Source organism: Carcharodon carcharias, chromosome 5 (assembly GCF_017639515.1).
Source record: "Carcharodon carcharias isolate sCarCar2 chromosome 5, sCarCar2.pri, whole genome shotgun sequence".
In the NCBI taxonomy this organism is placed as follows: Eukaryota; Metazoa; Chordata; class Chondrichthyes; order Lamniformes; family Lamnidae; genus Carcharodon; species Carcharodon carcharias.
In genome coordinates, this window is record NC_054471.1 from 49664578 (window position 1) to 49686557 (window position 21980).

At 43.3% G+C, this 21980-nt stretch overlaps 1 protein-coding gene across 1 annotated transcript in view; it reads left to right on the top strand.

Annotated features, from left to right (window-relative positions):
- scml4 (Scm polycomb group protein like 4) overlaps positions 1 to 21980 on the top strand; it is a 233000-nt gene that overhangs the window by 150450 nt on the left and 60570 nt on the right. The window contains 1 exon segment of the mRNA XM_041187345.1: positions 6087 to 6287. Coding sequence (XP_041043279.1) covers positions 6087 to 6287 — 201 coding nt within the window.

Here is a 21980-nt window from a genome sequence, read left to right on the forward strand (position 1 = left end):
CATTTGGCTTAGCTAAACATTTCCTTTTTAAGTACCTGTAGAAGCTTTTACAATCTGTTTTTATGTTGTTTGCTAGTTTACACTCATATTTTATTCTCTCTTTCTTTATTAGTTTCTTGGTCTTCCTTTGCTGTATTCTAAAATCCTCCCAATCCTCAGGTTTACCATTATTTACAGCAATTTATTAGGCTTTTTCTCTTAATCTTATACAATCCTTAACTTCCTTTATTAGCCGTGGTTGACTTACTTTTCTTTTTTGTATTTTGTGCCTTGAAGGAATGTATAATTGCTGTAAACTATGCAATAATTCTTTAAAGACTGCTCATTGCCTGTGTACCTTCATACCTTTTGATGTCTTTTCCCAATCCACCTCAGCCAATTTTCCCCTTATATCTCCATAATTTCCTTTGTTCAAATTTAACACCCTGGCTTCAGATTGAACTACTTCACTTTCAAACAGAATGTAAAATGCTATCATATTATGGTCACTCATCCCTCAAGGTTCTTTTTCAACAAGATTGTTAATTAACCCACTCACTTAACCTGGCTATATTTATTTGCAGCCTCTCTGTTTCCTCTCCACAGCTTCCATTCCCACCTAGCTGTGTATGGTCAAAAAATTTAGATACACTACTCTCTGTCTCTTCATCTAATTAATTAATATAATAGCTGAGGCCCCAGCACTGATCCTTGTTGCACTCCAGTACTCACAGCATGCCAACTTGAAAAGCCCTGTTTATCCCTACTCTTTGCTTCCTGTCCATTAACCAATCCTTTATCCACGCTACTATATCACCCCCAACTCCATGAGCCCTCATCTTGCATATTAACCTTTTCTGTGGCGCCTTATCAAATGCCTTTTGGTATGCTAAATCTACTGAGGCCCTTTATCTACCCTACCAGTTACATCCTGATAAAACTCTAGTAAAATTGTCAAACATGATTTCCCTTTTGTAAAACCATGAGCAAAACTTTCCCCCCGTTGGCGGGGAAGTGTGGGGGTGGGTATGGGCGGGCGGCCCTCCGATCGGCACTCCCAATTGGAGGGGGTGGTGGGGGGGGATTGCCGCCATTTTTAATGGGTGGGCCTCAGTGTGACGTCCACAGGGAAGCCCTATGTGCTTCCTGTGCGGAGGGGGGGATTCCTAAAATCAGAAGTGTGCACCTTCGCACATGTGCATGAAGGAGACTAAATGCTGCCTCAGGAAGATCGGTTCCTAAAGTGAAAAAATTACTGCCGTGAAAATTTCATTCACCATCCGATTCCCCTCATGTGGCAATGTCACATGAGTTGGGACATGGACATAACGTTAATTAAAAGTGTCTCTTAATTTTTTGATTCAGCAGTGAAACCCCATCCCACCCATGGATGAGGTTTCATGCCTTTGCATGTGGCCGCCAGCACTCATGACCTGCCTGCCAACAGTAAGGTTGGACAGGCAGGTCCACTAATGAGATTAATTGTTTTTTGAATGGCCTAAATAGGCCGTTGACAGGTCTGCGGGCGCACAGTTGACTCGGCTGCGCCCTTGCCTACCTAAAAATGCAAGTGACGCGGGATGATGTCGGAAGTTCCGCCCGATGTCATTCCGCGTCATTTTATGCATCGGTGAACAGGCCCCGCCCCCGCTCACTGATGTGAAATTTCTTGCCCATGTTGACTTTGTCTAATCATACAATGATCTTCTAAGTGTGTTGTTAAGACGTCCTTAATAATAGATTCCAGCACTTTGCTGACAACCGATGTCAGACTAACTGGCCTGTAGCTCTCCGTTTTCTCTCTCCCTCCTTTCTTGAATAGTGGCATTACACTTACTAAACTACAATCTGTTGGGACCATTCCAGAGTAAGAGAATTTTGGAAAATCATAGCCACTACCTCTGCAGCCATCTATTTTAGAACCCTGGATGTCGGCCAGCAGGTCCTGGGAATTTGTCGGATTTTAGTCCCTCTAGCTTCTCCAATATCCTTTCTCTCCTGATGTTAATTATCTAGGTCACCTGCTATTTCTGCGATACAACTTGTGTCTCGTTGTAGATTATCTTGAGAATGTTTAATCCCAGCTTTCCTCCATGCCCTTGCTTCAGACATGAAAAGACTGCCTTTTGCTGATTGGTGCAATCTATACATGCTTGGACAGCCTGTTGCAGGACCATGGAAGCTCTGGCAGGTCCAAAATGATTTTCTTGTCTTGACTTGTCTTGTCTTATCTTCTACTGTGAAGACAGACTCCATGGGCCAGATATTCCTCTGGGTTTAGGAAAATCCAATCCGTGCACTTTTGCTCCTTCCGAAATGCACACCCAACCCAAGTGTGACTTTTCCCAGGAATTTTGTCTTTTCATGCAGTGGTCAGGTTTGCAGTGGATTTTGTGAGCCATGATAGAGTGCGAGAGGAGTGGGGTGCAGAGGGGACCAGTTAAAAGGCTCATCTTGCTTCCCCAACAGAGCAACCCAGCTCCCAACATCATTTAAAGGCCTCCTAAATCTAAGCCCTCATCTCCTCATCACCCCACCAACCCATGTTCCCTCAGATCTGCCATACCACGTTCATGTCCTCCATGTACCCTTCTTATTCACATATCGGCAGCCACTATATACAGCCCTCAGATGCCCTGCAATAACAATGGCAATAAATAATTGGAAAAAGAATTAAACCTGTGATAATCTAATACTCTAATAAAACCTAATACAGTCTAATACAACCCATTAAGTACCCTATCATTGATACTGGAAAGAAAAAAAGCTACTCCAGTGCAAAAAAATGTAATCCTTCAAGTGGCTATTAGGTTTTTAAATAAACAAGAAACAACATAAAAGGTATATTCTATTATTACAGCTTCAGAAAAGTGTCAATCATTCCTTGATCAATATACCACTTGCTGAGCTGAGGCAGCTTTTGAAACCCAGCCAATCATGCATAATGGCTACAACTGTCATAATAAAAGCTTTCAGCTACATTGCCTGATACTGACAGGACAGAATGGTGTTCCGTTTCCATTTAAAAGCAGAGTACCGGCAAATCAATGGAGGAGGGCAGCTACAGAGAATTTTTTAAACTTTTAAAAGCAGGGGTTTTTTTAACAGCCAAAGTTTTCATCCTATTTAAATCACAGCACAAAACATGACATTTTTACATTCTTTTACATCTTTTAATGCATTATGGCACTTTTGACAATTGGAAGAGCATGACAGCAATTACACAGAGCTGGCCAATGTAAGGGTCAACTTACCTTTGCAGGGCAGATCCTTATGATGAATCATTGCATTAAGAACACATCTACATTACAATACAGCATCTAATAGTGACATTTGAAGGTGTCAAAACATTTTACACTTACCTTTCAGAATGTTCCCAACTCTTCAGCAGGCTCCCTCAAGGAGATGTGATTTTTTAGGGGTTCCAAAATCTACTCCAGCACACAAGATTTTAGTTTTAGCAGTTAAAGTGTTAAATGGATGATGAATAAAAACATCTGGTTGGGAAACTGATAAACAACCCTGAAGTTATTGAAATTCAAACAGACCTGGGGTTTCAAATAGTAACCTGTGTTTATTTAGTAAGATTAGAGTTAGCAGGGAGTAAACTTAAACAATGGATGACCCATCTTTGAGCTTTTGGTAGGGACAAGATATCTACAGTTATTTCAATAGGGGATTTTGATTATTCATGTAGATCCCAGATCAAAGAAGCTAAAAGCAGCTTTGTAAACCAAGGAGTTCCTTGGTGGGACCAGCAAGTCTTGAAAAAAGGGTTGTTAACTCAATTAGACATAAAGATTAGGCATATGGGTCCCAGAATCAAAAGGTTTGGTTTGAAGACAAAAGATAATTGGTTTACATTTCTGTTCAGAACATCCCAAGAATGCTATGTTGCCATGGAGGTGAGATGTGGGGGTTGGGGATTCCTTTGTTAATTTATCTATTTGTTTTACCTACAGAAGCAGGCAGTCAACAGTTCAGTTTGGGAGCAGACAGCAACAGTTGGAGCTCATTGAGTCGAGGGGGAGAAAAAGATAACTGTTACCCAGGCCTGTACCTTAAGCAAAGAAAATACTACCTTTATTGTTCGCCACAGAGAACATGGGTGGGAGGTCAGCTCAGTTTGGTGATGGAGTTCATAGTGGAAGATTTGCCTAGTTAGGAGCTAGAGGCAGAAATCAGCAGTAACCTTCATAGAAAACAAGCAGTTAGCTAGGAGAAGGCAGAGAGAAAGAAGAGAGAGTCTTTTAGGAGCAGTGAAACAATCTGTGTCAGTCCAAAGCCAAGACAAGGAGCCTAGGGCATTAGGAACAATGGGTGTTCCTGATTTTTGTATCATTCAGGATGAATGCAGTGAGGCCTAAGCTTGAGTTAAGAAGTCCACAGCTGGGGGCTTTTGAAGAAAAATTGTATGATCACTTAGCCAAATGCTAATGGAAGAAACCCTATGAAATCGCATACCTTGGAGAATAGCTGGAACATTGAATACAAATTAAAGTGAATTTCGGAGAGCCTTGGCCTACTTGATTTGAACTCCAAAAGGAGAAGTGAATGAATCCTCAAGATTTCGTATAGTATAATGATAATCTTGGGGAGGAATTAGGAAGTAAAAAGAGGAATTGAGTTGCACCCCAAGTCTTGAAAAACTATAGCGTTAAGTTAGTACTGCTTACTTTGTTTAATTTTTTATATATAGTAAAGGTGTTGTTTAAAAATGTGAAATCTTGTGGCATAATTTCTTTCAGTTAATTACTGGGTGTTCGAATTCCTCTTTAAATGTTCATGGTCTCTACAGGGATTGTAACAACATGCTCCAACAATTCCTTCTTTAATGCTGTTTCCAAGGGTTGTACTACTGTTAGGAGACCCATGAATTACTCCCGCTGGTGTTTCTGACTCTTGCTATTCCTAATTTCCACCCATACTGATTCTACTTCATGATCTTCCAAGCCAAGATCCTTTCTCACTAATGTCCTTACATCATCCTTTACTACTGGGGATATCAGCCCTCTTTTTCCATTCTATCTATCTTCTCAAATGTTGCGTGATCTTGAATATTTATTTCCCAAACTTGGTCACCTTGTTACCATGTCTTTGTTATGGTGATTAGATCTAAACCATTTATTTCTATTTGTGCCATTAGTTCATCTTCCTAATCGTGGATGTTTCATGCATTTAGACAAGGAGCCTTTGCTTTTAAAAGCAAAAAACTGCAGATGCTGGAAATCCAAAACAAAAACAGAAAGGAAAGGGGTGAAATATAAGTGGTTTAATGGGGTGGGGGGTGGGGGGGGGGGGGAGTGGGTGGTTGTTGGGACGAGCAGCCAGTAATAGGTGGAGATAACCAAAAGAAAGGAAATATGTACCTTCATTGCTTTCCATTTCTCTCCTGGTGTTTGACAAGGTATTTCACAGCCATATTTCCTTTCTTTTGGTTATCCCCACCTATTACTGGCTGCTTGTCCCAACAACACCCCCCCCCACCGCCCCCCTCTAAACCAGCTTATATTTCACCCCCTTCCTATTTTTACTTAGTTCTGTTGAAGGGTCATGAGGACTCGAAACGTCAACCATGCTCTCCTCCGCCAATGCTGCCAGACCTGCTGAGTTTTTCCAGTTATTTCTGTTTCTGTTTTTGTTTTAGCCTTTGCTTTTATTTTTTATTACTATTGCCCACATGGCCCTTACCTGCTATTGCACTATTACAGTTAGGCTCTCTCTCTCCCTTCCTGTCCAATCTGCTTTTCTTTACCCACATTGTTACACTGTTGATTTTTGGAACAATGTTATCAAACCAATATGGGAAGGTTTCCTCTTTTAGAGTATCTTCACTATTTCATTGCGAATACTGAACACAGGAAATCTTTGGGGACATAGCTGAGATGCTGCTGCATACAAGCTCCGGGGGAACTTGGAGTGTTAATTTCATTCTCTGAAGCGGAAGGTTGAAAATTGTGCTAGACATGCCCATTGCAGAGTGTTGGAAGTATTTGAATAATGATTTCTTAAGGGAAATGACAAAGTTGGAGTTTTATTTGAGCTAATTGTTGTACTGTCATAAGCTGTCACATATCCTTAACATGTCTGACCTTTCTTTATTGTAGTTTGCATATATGTCAACAAACATGCCTGTGCCGGGCCACATCTTGATAAAAAGAGGTTGCAGCAGCTGCCAGATCATTTTGGACCTGCCAGAGCTTCCATGGTCCTGCAGCAGGCTGTCCAAGCATGCATTGATTGCGCCTATCAGCAAAAGGCAGTCTTTTCGTGTCTGAAACAAGGGCATGGAGGAGAGCTGATATCAGGTATGGGATTAAACATTCTCCAAATTATTTACACAAATGTGCAACGAATGCAAAGTGCTTCTGTTCAAAACAACTGCTCTGAGCATCTAAAAGCAGTGACAGAATATTAAATGGTTTTAGTAGGGGTTGCATAGAGATGAGTATCCATCTACCTGCAGTTGCAGCAACAGCCAAATAACCTGTTTTGCTGCATCTTAATCCTATTTGTATCTTCAAATAAATAATTTTATCAGTAAAGGTAGAATGCTGTGCATTTATCTGTGTAGGCACACAATATCTGGCTCTAGTAGCTGCACATGTTTTTTAAAACAAGGAGATAACACAATCGAGCGCGTTAGCAAAATATTACAGAAATCAGATCGACTAAGATATTGCACCCATGTTAATCATAATGAGCGTAATGAACAAAAACCTTCGAAAACTTCCTATCACAAATTCAAATGATATATTTTTTTGGAAGAAGGTGATAAAATAAAAGCCCTTCAAATGCAATTTAATGTGTACAGTATTTTCAAAGGAATGGTACAATGACAAAGGTCTATGTTGGGATTCCAATGCATTGAGCAGGATATGAGTGAAGAGGGAAAGAAGGGAGGTGGTGATACCAAGAAAGGCCATGCTTTGTTATTGAGGAATTAAGGGGCTAACAGGGGACAAATCAACAAAGGTCTCCTGCAGGTCAACTCAAGAGTGGCACTTTGATGAAAACCTGTGCCCAACTCACCAGTCAGCTTTCTCAGCAAGTGAATGATATGTGGCATAATGAAACCTAACAGGGAGCTAGTTATATTTTCAGTGCTGTATGGATTGTTCATATGAGCTGCCTTGTTGTTTAGTATTATACTGCTTTAAAACAATTTTAATAATCAACATGAGAAGCGGTAGGTGTACTCATGATTTGCATTAGCTAGAATATTATGTGCTCAATAGTAGTTAATTTGAGTATTTACTGCAAGCTATATTTTCTTTATTACTTAAAGTCACTGTTTGTTTGCCATAATCCTGCTCATAAGTATAAGAAATCATTTAAAGCACCTGTCAATGTACAGTAAATAATCACAAAGAAATCAGCCACCAAATCGGTAAATTTCTGATCTCAATCAACTTCGATTTTCAAATGGTCCAGAATTTTCTGTAGTAATGGTGGTGAAATTGTCAGGATCCACCATCATTGCTCTATGAAACTGACAACAACCTCTGGCCGTCTGCACATACGTAATTAAATTTGGAAACTCAGAAGTTACTGTCATGATACCCTGCTCCTCCGTGGTGCGCTATTGCAGTCTTCACAAATGGAATCAACAGAAATCACTGATTTGACTTGACCATCAACTTTTTATGCACTATTGTCACTGAAAAGGCGTTGAAATGTTAAGCCTTGTCGAATGAAGTATAATTGAGTTTTTGTCATATACCACATCATAGTTATGGAGGACAACCTCTCTGGCCCTGAAAAACTAACTTCAGAAATCTGGAGTATCATTCCCTCCATTCCATGATAAAAATTCCACAGATTGTTAAAATAATAAGACCTAATCTTTATTTTCCATTGGCTTACATTTCAGCTTCCATGTTAATCCCATCTGTATGCCCCAATCTTTATTTCACTCTCTGTAAAATGATTGAAACGTGAATGATAATCAGTGCTTTTTACTTCCTTGTTTGCTGTCTGTGAGAACTCTACAACTTGATTGAGTGATTAACTGGTTTCTTGTCATCACTAATTTCTTGAACACCAGTGATCACCTATAGCTGTCATCAAAATGAAATTGATGTTATAATAGAAGAAATTGACATCACAGAACCTGCCAAATCTTTATGGGCAAAGGGGTGAGCATCATCCCTTCACCGTTGAGCACAAAATCCATGCATTAAGTTGATATTCGACTGATAGATGGAGCAGAATCGTCTGCCCCCATTGGTGGCAGCATGCTTGGCGGCGTGAGTGGACTATATGGCAGGGAGGCCAAAAATCGGTTTCACAACGTCGTGAAACCAGTTTGCAATTATCCATTCTGCCCGTCAACGGCGGGCTGCATTTCCTGCCGCCGCACATCAGGAACTTCATTGTAATTCATCTGCATTTCAGTATAAACCCAGCTCGCTAGAATCACCCCCCGTCACTGGATTGTGTTTCACAACAGCATTTCTAAGGCGTGCACCAGGCAAGTTGCACTTTGAGGGGAACTTGGAGGTGAATGCACTGTAACGCTGCGCAGCACTCATGAGGGTTGCCTGTTGGACCTTGAGGCTGAGGCGCCGCGCATTCAGGCGAGGGCACAGGCAAGTTACATTTTCCAGGCTGGCTGACAGTGCGGTTCCGGGGCAAAAGTTGCACTGTGGCTGAGGCAATTGGGGGCGGGGTCAAGGGCTGCGCTGCGGTTGATGGTAGTACACGGGCATGTGCGGAATGAGGGGAGGGAAGCGGCCACGCATTAGGGGAATCTTGTATAAGGCGACCATTCCTCCGTAGCTGAGACAGTTCAGGCGCAGCCACATTGACATGTTTGGAGTCGGGCCTCTAGCTTATCCACCCACTCAAGCAATACAGAGGCCTGAAAGTGCCACCAAATGCTTCAGAGCTTTTCACCCCTTGGGCACAGACTGCAAACTAATGAGCGTTTTAGTGGACTGCAGAACAGTTGGACGACTGGGCACATTGTACAATCTCCTCGCTAAAGCTGGCCATGGAGCAGTCATTGGTGGAAGCTCTCACAGCCCATTGCAATGTCATCATCCCGGTTTGGACCAGTCTCCCCCATGCTTCAAGCTAACAGTGCGGCCTTGCAGTGTGGGTTAGGAGAATGCCTGCGCCTGAGCTGAGAGCACAGCAGGCAGTCCAATGGGCAAAGCTGCTGCCAATCAGTCGGGTGAAGTGGGGCAGAAGAGAGTGGGGTTTCAGGCATACATGCAGAGCACTAACCTCTGGCCATCTAAATGGTGGCCAGCATTCTCTAGGATGCTTTAAGGAGCATTCAGACTTAACCTGGGAGGATAGCCCAGGGGTGTGCACCTGCTGATCCTTCTCCCTGTGAGTGCCCTAGGATCCTTGGCTGACTCCTTGGGGAGAAGGGGAAGCTGAAGTGAGATTGAGCTGCCCCTCAGCCCTCTTGTATTGAAAGCCAACTATGGCGTCAGCAATGGAGTTCAGCCCGCGCAGCAGTGCAGGACCAATGTCCTGGACCCAGGTCTCCATAGCAGCTGCTATCCTACCAGTGTTGACCTTGGTGCGTTGGCATGCCGGCGCTATCACCTCAGCCTGAAGGTGGACAGACTCCTCCATCTTGCCTTGCAATCTGAGGAGTGTAGCAGACATCCCTTACTCATGTTCCCGAGTTTGCCTTTGCAGCTGCAGCAACTGAGGTATGACCGAAATAAAAACAGAAAATGCTGGTAAAACTCAGCCGGTCTGACAGTATCTGTGGAGAGAGAAACATAGTTAACATTCATTTCAAGTCCTTATGACTCTTCTTCATATGCTCTGAAGAAGAATCATACGAACTCGAAACGTTAACTCTGTTTCTTTTCCACAGATACTGTCAGATCTGCTGAGTTTTACTAGCATTTTCTGTTTTTATTTCAGATTTCCAGTGTCCAGAAACCTGGGAAGTCTCTGTCTCCACCTGCTGTTGATCAGACAATGCCATGTGCTCACCAGATTGTGATCCCGAGGCTACTCCAAAGCTATGTCCCACCGAGGTGTGTGTCTGTGCACTGGTGGGGGGGTGAGGGTGAGGGCTATGATGGGTCTTCAATGAGGGATTCAGCAGGTTCCTCTTCTGAGGTGTCTTTGGGGCTTGAGTCGAGGCCCTGGGTCGTGGATCCACTTGGCTGTTTCCCAGATGTGCCTGCGAAAGCAAGGAGAGGTGATTAGTGCATGGCAGTGGCCTGTGAAACAGGACACATCACTCACAGCATAGTTGTCTGATGGATGTTGCACTGCTGGATCCTCACTTGGTAGAGCAGCACCGGCCTCACCGTCAGCACAGGACCGATCCCGGTCATCACCAGCCAGCCGGATGGATCTGTTTTCAAAGTCTGTGAGGATCTTGATTTCAGGCATTTCTCCAGCAGTCTGCGACCTCTTCCTGTTGTTGTGTGCCAGCTTGTCCTGCATGAATAGAGATGGAGAGAGTGTAAGCAGGATGCCTGCCAGGCCAGATGATAAGTATGCCTGGCATGTGTGGGTGGTGAGTGGTCCCATGGATGGGATGAGGACAATGACAGTGAGTGTGAGAGAGTGAATGGTGATGTCCCTTGAACTGGCAGTGAGTGAGATCCCTGTGGATGTGTGATGGGTTTGTGAGTGTTTGAGTTGAGAGTGATAAGTAGGCTGACTTACCCTGGCTGAATGGAGGAGATCATTTGGCCTATTTCGGCACCGGGTGGCTGTCCTGTTTTGTAGGGCATTGGCACTGACTACCGCTGCCACCGGTTCCCAAGCCGGATTGGTAATGTTGCTGCCCATCCTGCAGCCAGAGCGGGGGATAGAGGACATCCATGGTGTCCAAAAGGCATTCCAATGTCATGTCACTGAATCAGGGGGCTGCAGCCTTCTTGCCTTTCGGCCCATGTCTTCTGTGCAGCAGACTTGGGCTGGAAGCGCTGAGAGGTGTGTGCGTGGCTGCACTTTAAGTATGATGCCTGGTGTGAGGAAACAGCGAGGTGACGGTGTTGTGGGTGAATTGGAGGCCCCCCCGCCAGCGTAACAGTGTGTTTTCCGGGAATGCATGATTAATGAGCAGGGATTGGGATGATATGGCGTGAAAAACCACCATTGTAGGCAATGGGTAAAATGTTCTTATTCTCACCGCACTTACTGCAAATCTGGGACAATTCTGCCCATAGTGCCTTTGGAAACATGCACATAGAGCTCTATCTAGTGGCAGTTTGTGGAACTAATCTCAAACATTGGTCCCATCTGTATAAGAGCACTTTAGATAGGCTTGGGTTGGTAATTACAGTTCAATAACTTAGGGTATGAGAATGAACAAACACATTGATTCTAATTGTTCTCATTTACTGTGCTATTGATTTACCTAAATGCATTTGTTATATATGTGTGTAATAAATTATTAGTAAAATATTGATATATAAATAAAATAATTTTATAATAATAGTCTCAGAATTACCAAGTGCTCAATGTAAAATGAATTCTTAATACTTTTGTAACAACGTTTCCTCAATCGTTAAACCTTCAATGAAAATGTCTGCGCACATTAACAACCTGAATTGCACATTGACTCAATCAAACGAGAACATTTTCATCCATGTACAATTCAACATGATGTAGTTATCGGTATCCATATCTAATTAAAAATCCTCAGGGATGTGGGCACGTCTGGCTTTTAGCCACCTGCTTTTGCTGGGTATGGGAGGAAGTGGTTGAGGAGATGATTGAAATAAGTGACCCTGGCAAGTGGGAGGGGATGATAAAAGGCCTTAGTTCAAAAGGAAAGAGTTAGGGGTAGTGATAGAAATGAGGTGATGGTAGGGAAAAAGAGTGGGAAGGCAAAGGGTTAGGAGACTCAATTGAACGAAGGAGTATGGGACGTACAGATGATTGTACAATGGGACAGAAAGAGAACTGGTGAATGCCGTGCCAACTCCTTCTCAGACACAATCATTGATGGCTCCTTTTTGGCAAAATAGCAACAATCCCCCACCTGAAAAGAAAGAAGAAAAAGACAGCAAGAGAAGCAAGAAGAAACATTAGGGAGAGAGAAAAGCCAAAGAGAAAAGGTCTCAATTTTACCGCCCCCCCCCACACCGCCTGCCTGAGCAGAAGAAGGTTTTGGGGGCAGGGGCAGTGGCAAGTATTAAAATATAAGGATTGAGCAAGCCAAACCCAACCAAACTCCAGTACCAGTCACCACATTATTTATGGAATGATTCAGGCCATGACCAAGGTTTTCAGTAAAAGCCGGAGGAGAGGGGGGGTCTAATTAAGTTCCAGAAGAAATGGCTCAATGATGCCATTGATGCCACAATTATTTTTAACTTCACCATAAGGCTAGTCTGCCATTTGCTGAGCAACATTGAAAGGGCAGGAGGGGCTGACTGGCCAGAAAAGGCCAAGGTTCATTTTACAACTTTGGAAGTTTTTTACCCCTGTGGGTGAAGGGAAGCATTGTGCTTCCCCACCCTATGCTCTCCAGACCCCCACACACCCAAAGCCTCACAAGGAAACCCTCTGTTTCCCCAGCCATAATTGCAGTCTGGGTTTGACAGGCACAATCATATCCCCCAGCCCCATCCAGCTTCGAGCCATCCTCTCACACTCTCCCCCCAACACACCCACTGCCTACCACAGACTGTTCAAGGGCTGCAGTCTCCTGATACTAATTTCTGCTCCCACCCATTGACCAGGCTGTCAATCTGTCTGGCTGTTGGGGAGAAGTCTGAAAAAAGAATTGCTGGAAATGCTCAGCAGGTCAGGCAGTATCTGTGGAGAGAGAAACAATGTTAGTGTTTCAGGTCGATGACCTTTCCTCAGAATTAAGAACTCTATTTCTCTCCACAGATTCCACCTGCACTGCTGAGTATTTCCAGCATTTTCTGTTTTTATTTCACATTTGCATTATTTTGATTTTGTATTAAGGGAGAAGTCTGCATTGATTTAATTAAAAGCTGCCTTGCTGTTAAGATTCTTTGTCCATATCGAGCTCCCTTCCTGCCTTCTAGTTATTATTGAAGTCACAAAAGCAGAAGAGAAACATTAGAGCAAAGGCAATGTGAACGCAACAGGGCACTAACAAAGAGATCATACTTTATGATTTACCATCTGCAACATCACAGGAGTTCAACTAGAGCATAATAGATATAAAAACCTGCCTTTGTATGCACTTGCCGTCAGTTTGCTCAATTATAAAATCTTATGTCCACATTTAGAATGAAAACCACCAGAGTGAACTTGCCAGTAAAATTATCTCCTCACTCCATTAGAGGCAGCATCACCACAACCAGCAGGGTGCAATTAAAGTATCACAAGTTTACATAGGCTGTTTCCATTTAACATGTCCTGTCACGGAACAATGGGCTGCCTTTACTGAGGAGATAATTTGGGTACAGTCAAGGTATATTCCCATAAGAGGAAAAGTAGGGCAAACAAATCCAGAGCTCACAGTATGATGAAAGCTTTAGAGAGTAAAATGAAGCAAAAAATGGGTAAACATGACATACGTCAGGTAGATAAAACAGTTGAGAACCAGGCTGAATATAGAAATTTCAGACACGAGTTGAAAAAACAAATAAGAGAACAAAGAGGGAGTATGAGAAGAGACTGGCAGCTAACATAAAAGGGAATCCAAAAGTCTTCTACAGGCTCATAAATGGTAAAATGGTGCCAGAAGAGGGTGTAGCACCAATTAGGGCCTAAAAAGGGATGTATGCATGGAGCCATGGGACATGGCTGAGACATTAAGTGAATATTTTACATCTGTCTCTAGCGAGGAAGGAGATGTTGCCCAAGTCATAGTGAAAGAGGAGGTAGTTCAAACAATTGATGGACTAAACATTGATAAGGAGGACATATTAGATAGACTGGCTGTACTTAAAGTGGAAAAGTCACCAGGACCGGATAAGATGCATCCACGGATACTGAAGGAAGTAAGGGTGGAAATCACAGAGGCACCGGCCTTCCAATCTTCGTTAGATACAGGGGTGATACCAGAGGACTGGAGAATTTTAAAATGTTGCACCCTTATTCAAAGAAGGATATAAGGATAAGCCCATAAAACTAATGGCCAGTCAGATTAACTTTGAAGCTGGGGAAGCTTTTAGAAACAATAATTTGGGACAACATTAACAGTCACTTGGGCAAATGTGGATTAATTAAGGAAAGTCAACATGGATTTGTTAAGGGCAAATCTGTTTAACTAACTTGCTTGAGTTTTTCGATGGAGTACCAGAAAGGGTTGCCATTTCTGTAACCTCTAGTGTGATGCCACCATAAACACATGTTCCCCTGCCCTCCCCTTTCAGCATTCCAAAGGGACTGTTCCCACTGTGACATCCTGATCCACTCCTCAGTCACCCTCAACACACCCTCCCTTTGCTGTGGCATCTTTCCATGCAAGCATAAAAGCAACATTTGCCCTTTTACTCCCTTGCTTCTCACCATCCAAGTCCCAAAACACTCCTTCCAAGTGAAGCAGTGATTTACTTGTACTTCTTTCAATCTAGTAGACTGTATTCTCTGCTCATGATGTGGTCCACTTTGCAGAACACCCCTGGGCAAGCATGACCCTGAGCTTCCTGTTGCTTGTCATTTCAGTTCTCCACCTGGTTCCTATGCTGATCTTTCTATCCTTGGCCTGCTGCATTGTCCCAGTGAAGCTCAACACAAGCTCAAGGAACAACACCTCATCTTTGGACTCAGCACATTACAGCCATCTGGACTCATCACCAAGTTCAACAATGTTAGATCATAACCTCTGCCTTTATTTTGTTTCATTTCTTTTCCTGCTGGTTTGGTTTTGTCTTGTTTCTTTCTATATCCCTTCATGTTGCATTCGGACAGCTGCTCTGCAGCCATTCATAACTCATCTGGACATATTTTGTTCCTTTAGTGCACTTATTACCATCCTGTTTGGTTTTTGTACCATGGAACCTTCCTTTTGGCTCTTCCTCCTCCTCCCACCTTCTGCTTGCTCAAAATCTATTACATTTCTATCTTTCCCTCAGTTCTGATGAAGGGTCATAAAGGGTCATCGACCTGAAATGTTAATTTGGTTTCTCTCCGCAGGTGCTGTCTGACTTCTGAGTATTTCCAGCATTTTCTGTTTCTTATTTCAGATTTCCAGCATCTGCAGTATTTTGCTTTTGTAACAGAGGGTATTGTTGAGGGTAATGTGGTTGATGTGGTGTACATGGACTTCCAAAAGGCATTTGATAAAGTGTCACATAACAGTCTTATGAGCAAAGTTAGAAGTAGCTGTATGGATACAAAATTGACTGAGTGACAGAAAACATCATGTGGTGCTGAGCAGTTGTTTTTCAGACTGGAGGAAGGTTTATAATGGGGTTCCCAGGGGTTGGTGTTAAGATGCTTGCTCTTCCTGATATCTATTAATAACCTAGACTTTGATGTACAGGCCATAATTTCAAAATTTGCGAATGACATAAAACTTGGAAGTATTGTGAACTCTGAGGGAAGAGGACATTGACAGGCTGATGGAATGGGCAGACACGTAGCAGGTGAAATTTAACACAGTGAAATGTGGAGTGATTTATTTTGGTAGCAAGAACAGGGAGAGACAATATAAAATAAAGGGTACAATTCTAAAGGGGGTGGCACTATTAATAATAATGGGAAACAAGGAAATGACAGAAGCTTGGCATTTTGCATCTTTCTTCACAGTAGAAAACACAAAAAGCATCCAAATAAAAAAAGGAGCAAATCAAGGGACAAAAGGGAGGGAGAAGCTTAAAACAATAACTAGGAATAGAGAAAAGGTACACTGTACTAAGAAAACAAATGGCACTAAAGACTGACAAGTTGCCTGAACCTGATGGCCTGCATCCTAGAATCTTAAAAGAGGTGGCTGCTGAGACAGTGGATGTATTGGTTTTAATCTCCCAAAATTGCCTAGATTCTGGAAAGGTCCCAGCAGATTAAAAAATCACAAATGTAACACCTTTGAAGGAGGTAGACAGAAAGTAGGAAACTATAGGTCATTTAGCCTAACATCTGTTATTGGGAAAATGCTGGAATTCACAATTAAGGAGGTAATAGTAGGACATTTAGAAAATTATAATACAATCAAGAAGCTTCAACATGGTTTTATTAAAGGGAACCATAATTGACAAATTTATTAGCATCCTTTGAGGATGTAACAAGCAAGGTGGATAAAGGGGAACCAGTAGACATAGTATATTTGGATTTTCAAAAGGCATTCAATAAGGTACCACATAAAGGTTTATTGTACAAAATAAGCACTCATGATGTTGAGGGAAATATATTAGCATGGATAGAGAATTGGCTAATGAGAAGAAACAGAGAGTCAGGATAAATGAACATAAGAATATAAGAAATAGGAACTGGAGTAGATCATTCGGCCCCTCGAGCTTGTTCCGCCATTCCATAAGATCATGGCTGATTTCATGGTTTCGATTTCCACATTCCCATCTAACCCCGATAACCTCTGATTCCCTTGCCTAACAAGAATCTATCTAACTGCCTTAAAAATAGTCAATGACCCCACTTCCACCACATTCTGAGGCAGAGAGTTCCAAAGTTGCACAACCCTCTGAGAGAAATTTTTTTTCCTCATCTCTGTCCTAACAGGGCGACCCCTAATTTTAAAACAGCACCCCCTAGTTCTAGACCCACCCACAAGAGGAAACATCCTTTCCACGTCCACCTTATCAAGGCCGTTCAGCATCTTGTATACTTTAATCAAATCACCCCTCACTCTTCTAAACTCCAGTGGAAACAAGCCCAGTCTGTCCAACCTTTCCTCATAAGACAACCCATTCATTCCAGGTATCAATCTAGTAAACCTCCTTTCAACTGCCTCCAATTTATTTACATCCTTCCTTAAATAAGGAGACCAAAACTGCACATAGTATTCGAAGTGCAGCCTCACCAATGCCCTGTATAACTGAAACATAACATCTTTACTTTTGCGGTGCTGCTTCATGCTCTCGTCTGGACCTCGAAAAATTGATCAGTTTTGCTTCCAACTTCCACCCGTCCATCACTTTCACATGATCCATCTCCGACACTCCCCTCCCCTTCCTTGAGCTCCCTGTCTCAATTTCTGGTGATAGACTGTCCACCAATATGCATTACAAGCCCACCGACTCCCACAGCTACCTCGACTACAGCTCTTCACACCCCTCTTCCTGTAAGGACTCCATCCCATTCTCTCAGTTCCTTTGCCTCCGTCGCATCTGTTCTGATCATGCCACTTTCCATGTCAGTGCTTCTGACATGTCTTCCTTCTTCCTTAATCAAGGTTTCCCACCCACAGTGATTGACAGGGCCCTCAAATGTGTCCGACCCATCTCCCACCCCTCTGCCCTCACACCCTCCTCTCCCTCCCAGAACCATGATAGGGTCCCCCTTGTCCTCACTTTTCACCCCACCAGCCTCTGCATTCCAAGGATCATCTTCTGCCATTTCCACCAACTCCAGCATGATACCACCACCAAACACATCTTCTCTTCACCCCCCCCTGTTGGCATTCTGGAGGGATCGTTCTCTCTGGAACACCCTGGTCCATTCCTCCATCACCCCCAACACCTCAACCCCCTCCCATGGTACCTTCCCATGCAATCGCAGAAGGTGCAACACCTGCCCCTTTACTTCCCCCCTCCTCACCGTCCGAAGGCCCAAACAGTCTTTCAAGTGAAGCAGCATTTCACTTGCACTTCCCTCAATTTAGAATACTGCATTTGCTGCTCCCAATGTGGTCTCCTCTACATTGGAGAGACCAAACGCAGACTGGGTGACTGCTTTGTGTGACCAGTCCTTCCTGTCGCTTGCCATTTCAACACTCCACCCTGCTCTCATGCCCACATGTCCGTCCTTGGCCTGCCGCAATGTTCCAGTGAAGCTCAACACAAACTGGAGGAACAGCACTTCATCTTCCGATTAGGTACTTTACAGCCTTCCGGACTTAACATTGAGTTCAACAACTTCAAACCATGAACTCTCCTTCATCCCCACTCCATTTTGATCCCTCTTTTTTTCTATATTCATTATTTTTTTTAAATTTTTCTTATTTTTTTTCCACTTATTTTCATTATTATTATTTAAAAAATGTATTTCCATTTATATTCATTGTTTTATCCCGAGCTTTTTTTCGATTTTTTTTTGCCATCACCGTCCCCTCTCCCCACTCAACCCCTACTGGGGCCATCTGTCACTTTCCAGAGTGCTTACCCTGGTCTGGGCATTATCATATTCTGCTTTGCACTGATAATGCTACCATTAGCACCTCTTTTAGCCAGTACCACCACCATTAACACCTTTTGTTTATGACATCTTTTGCTATCTCTCTTTTGCCTCCACCTATCCCTGGCCTTCTATCCAGCTTCACTGGTTCCACACCCCCCCCCCCCACCCCCAACTTAATCAGTATATATTTCACCACATTTCTATTTCCATTTAGCTCTGAAGAAGAGTCATACAGGCTAGAAATATTAACTCTGTCTTTCTCTCCACAGATGCTGTCAGACCTGTTGAGTTTTTCCAGCATTTTTTGTTTTTGTTTCAGATTTCCAGCATCCACATTATTTTGCCTTTATCCTTACATTTATGTTGAATCCCTCTCATAATAAAGGATAGCATTCCTTTAGCCCTCTTAATGACTAGCTGTACCTGCATACTAACTTTTTGTGACGCATGTACTAGAACACCTAGATCCCTCTGCACCTCAGAATTATGCAGTCGTTCTCCATTTAAGTAACACTACTTTTTTGTTCTTCCTGCCAAAGTGAACAACTTCACATTTTCCCACACTAAACTCCATTTTCCAGATCCACTCACTCAACCTATCTTTATCCATCTACAACCCTCTCATGTACTCTTCACAACATACTTTCCTACATATCTTTGTGCCATCTGCAAATTTCGCTACTATGTCTTCGCTCCCCTCATCTAAGTCATTGATGTAAATCATAAAAAGTTGAGGCCCCAGTACAGACCCCTCTGGGACTCCACTTGTCACATCCTGACAATCAGAAAAAGACCCATTTATGCATACTCTCTGCTTTCTGCCAGCCAGCCAATCTTCTATCTATACTAATACATTACCCACTACACCAGGTGATTTTATTTTCCATAATAATCTTTGATGCGGCATCTTATCAAATGCTTTCTGGAAATCCAAGGACAGTACATCTACAGACATTCCTTTATCCACTGTGCATGTTACTCCTTCGAAAAACTCCAATAAATTAGTTAACATGATTTTCCTTTCACAAAACCATGTTGACTCTTCCCGATTGCCTTAAGCTCTCCTAAGTGCCCAGCTATAACCTCCTTAATGATTGATTCTAATAACTTCCCCATGACAGACATCAAGCTAACTAGCTTATAGTTTCCTGTTTTCTGCCTCCCTGGATTATTTTCAGATTGGCTAACTAGTGGAGTGCCCTAGGGATCAGTGCTGGGCCCTCAACTATTTACAGGCCAGGATGTTATGGCTCATGGTGGCGTGTCTCCCCCTGGAGGATGTGCTGAGCCATTTAAATCTTCATTCAGTTTGGCTGGACCAATTGGCCACAAATCCTGGCCACAATCTATCTTAATGACTTGGATGAAGAGACTGAATGTATTGTAGCCAAATTTGCTGCTGCTACAAAGATGGGCAGGAAGGAAGATGTGAGGACACAAAGAGTCTGCAAAGGGACATAAATAGGTTAAGTGAGTGGGCAGAAATTTGGCCGTTTTTTTATTATTCATTCATGGGATGTGGGCTTTGCTGGCTGGGCCATCCCTAGTTGTCCTTGAGGAGATGGTGGTGAGCTGCCTTCTCGAACCGCTGCAATCCATGTGATGTAAATACACTCACAGTGCTGTTAGGGAGGGAGTTCCAGGACTTTGACCCAGCGACAGTGAAGGAATGGAGATATATTTCCAAGTCAGGATGGTGAGTGCAATGCAGTTGGCATTGTTCCCATGTATGTGCTGTCCTTGTCCTTCTAGATGGCAATGGTCTTGGGTTTGGAAGGTGCTGTCTAAGGAGCCTTGGCAAGTTCCTGCTGTGCACCTTGTAGATGGTACACACTACTGCCACTGTGCGTCAGAGGAAGAGGGAGTGAATGTTTGTGGATGGGGTGCCAATCAAGTGGGCTGCTTTGTTCTGAATGGTGTCAAGCTTCTTGATTTTTGTTGGAGCTATATTCATCCAGGCAAGTGGAATGTAATCCATCACACTCCTGACTTGTGCCTTGTAGATAGTGGACAGGTTTTGGGAAGTCAGGAAGTGAGCTATTCATCGCACAACTCCTGGTCTCTGACCTGCTCTTGTAGCCACAGTATTTAAATGGCTAATCCAGTTTAGTTTTTGATCAATGGTAACCCCCAGGATGTTGATAGTGGGGGATTGAGTGATGGTAATGCCATTGAATGTCAAGGAACAATGGTTAGATTCTCCCTTCTTGGAGATGGTCATTGTCTAGCACTTGTATGGCATGAATGTTACTTGCCACTTGTCAGCCCAAGCCTGGATACTGTCCAGGTCTTGCTGCATTTGGACATAAACTGCTTCAGTATCTGAGGAGTCGCGAATGGTGCTGAACATTGTGCAATCAACAGCGAACATCCCCACTTCTGAGCTTATGATGGAATGAAGGTGATTGATGAAGCAACTGAAGATGGTTGGGCCTAGCACACTACCCTGAAAAACTCCTGCAACAATGTTTTAGAACTGAGATGAATGACTTCCAGCAACCACAACCATCTTCATTGTGCTAGGTATGACTCCAACCAGTGGAGGCTTTTCCCCTGATTTCCACTGACTCCAGTTTTGTTAGAGCTCCCTGATACCACACTCGGTCAAATGCTGCCTTGATGTCAAGGACAGTCAATCTCACCTCACATCGGAAGTTTAGCCCTTTTATTTATATTTGAACCAAGGCTGTAGTGAGGTCAGGAGCTGAGTGACCCTGGCGGAGCCCACACTGGGCGTCAGTTTTCAGGCTATTGCTAAGCAAGTGCCATTGATAGCACAGTTGATGGCCCTTCCATCACTTCACCGATGAACGAGAGTAGACTGATAGGGTGGTAATTGGCCAGGTTGGATTTGTCCTGTTTTTTGTGTATAGGACATACCTGGGCAATTTTCCACATTGCTAGGTAGGTGCCAGTGTTGTAGCTGTACTGGAACAGCTTGGCTAGGGGCGTGGAAAGTTCTGGAGCACAAGCCTTCAGTACTCTTGCCAGAATATTGTCAGGGCACATAACCTTTGCAGTATCTAGTGCCTTGAGCCTTTTCTTGATATCACATAGAGTGAATTGAATTGGCTGAAGACATCTGTGATGCTGGGGACCTCCAGAGGAGGCTGAGATGGATCATCCACTCAGCACTTCTGGCTGAAGACTGTTGCAACTGCTTCAGCATTATTTTTTGCACTGATACGCTGGACTCCTCCATCATTGAGGATGGGGATATTTGTGAAACCTCCTCCTCCAGTGAGTTGTTCAATTGTCCACCACCATTACCAGCTGGATGTGGCAGAACTGCAGAACTTAGACCTGATCCGCTGGTTGTGGAATCACTTAAATCAGTCTATTGCTTGCTGCCTTATGGTGCTTGGCATGCAAGTAGTCCTGTGTTATAGCTTCACCAGATTGACATCTCATTTTTAAGTATGCCTGGTACTGTATCTGGCAGGGTTGATCTCCTGGCTTGGTGGTAATGGTAGAATGGGGAATATCTCGGGCCATGAGGTTATAGATTGTGTTCGAGTACAATTCTGCTGCTGCTGATGGCCCACAGCGCCTCATGGATGCCCAGCCTTGAGTTGCTAGACCTGTTCAAAATCTTTCCAATTTAGCATGGTGGTGGTGCCACACAACACGATGGAGGGCATCCTCAATATGAAGACAGAACTTAATCTCCAAAACGACTGTGCGATGGTCACTCCTATCAATGCTGTCATGGACATCTGCGGCAGGCAGGTTAGTGAGGATGAGGTCAAGTATGTTTTTCCCTCTTGTTGGTTCCCTCATCACAGACC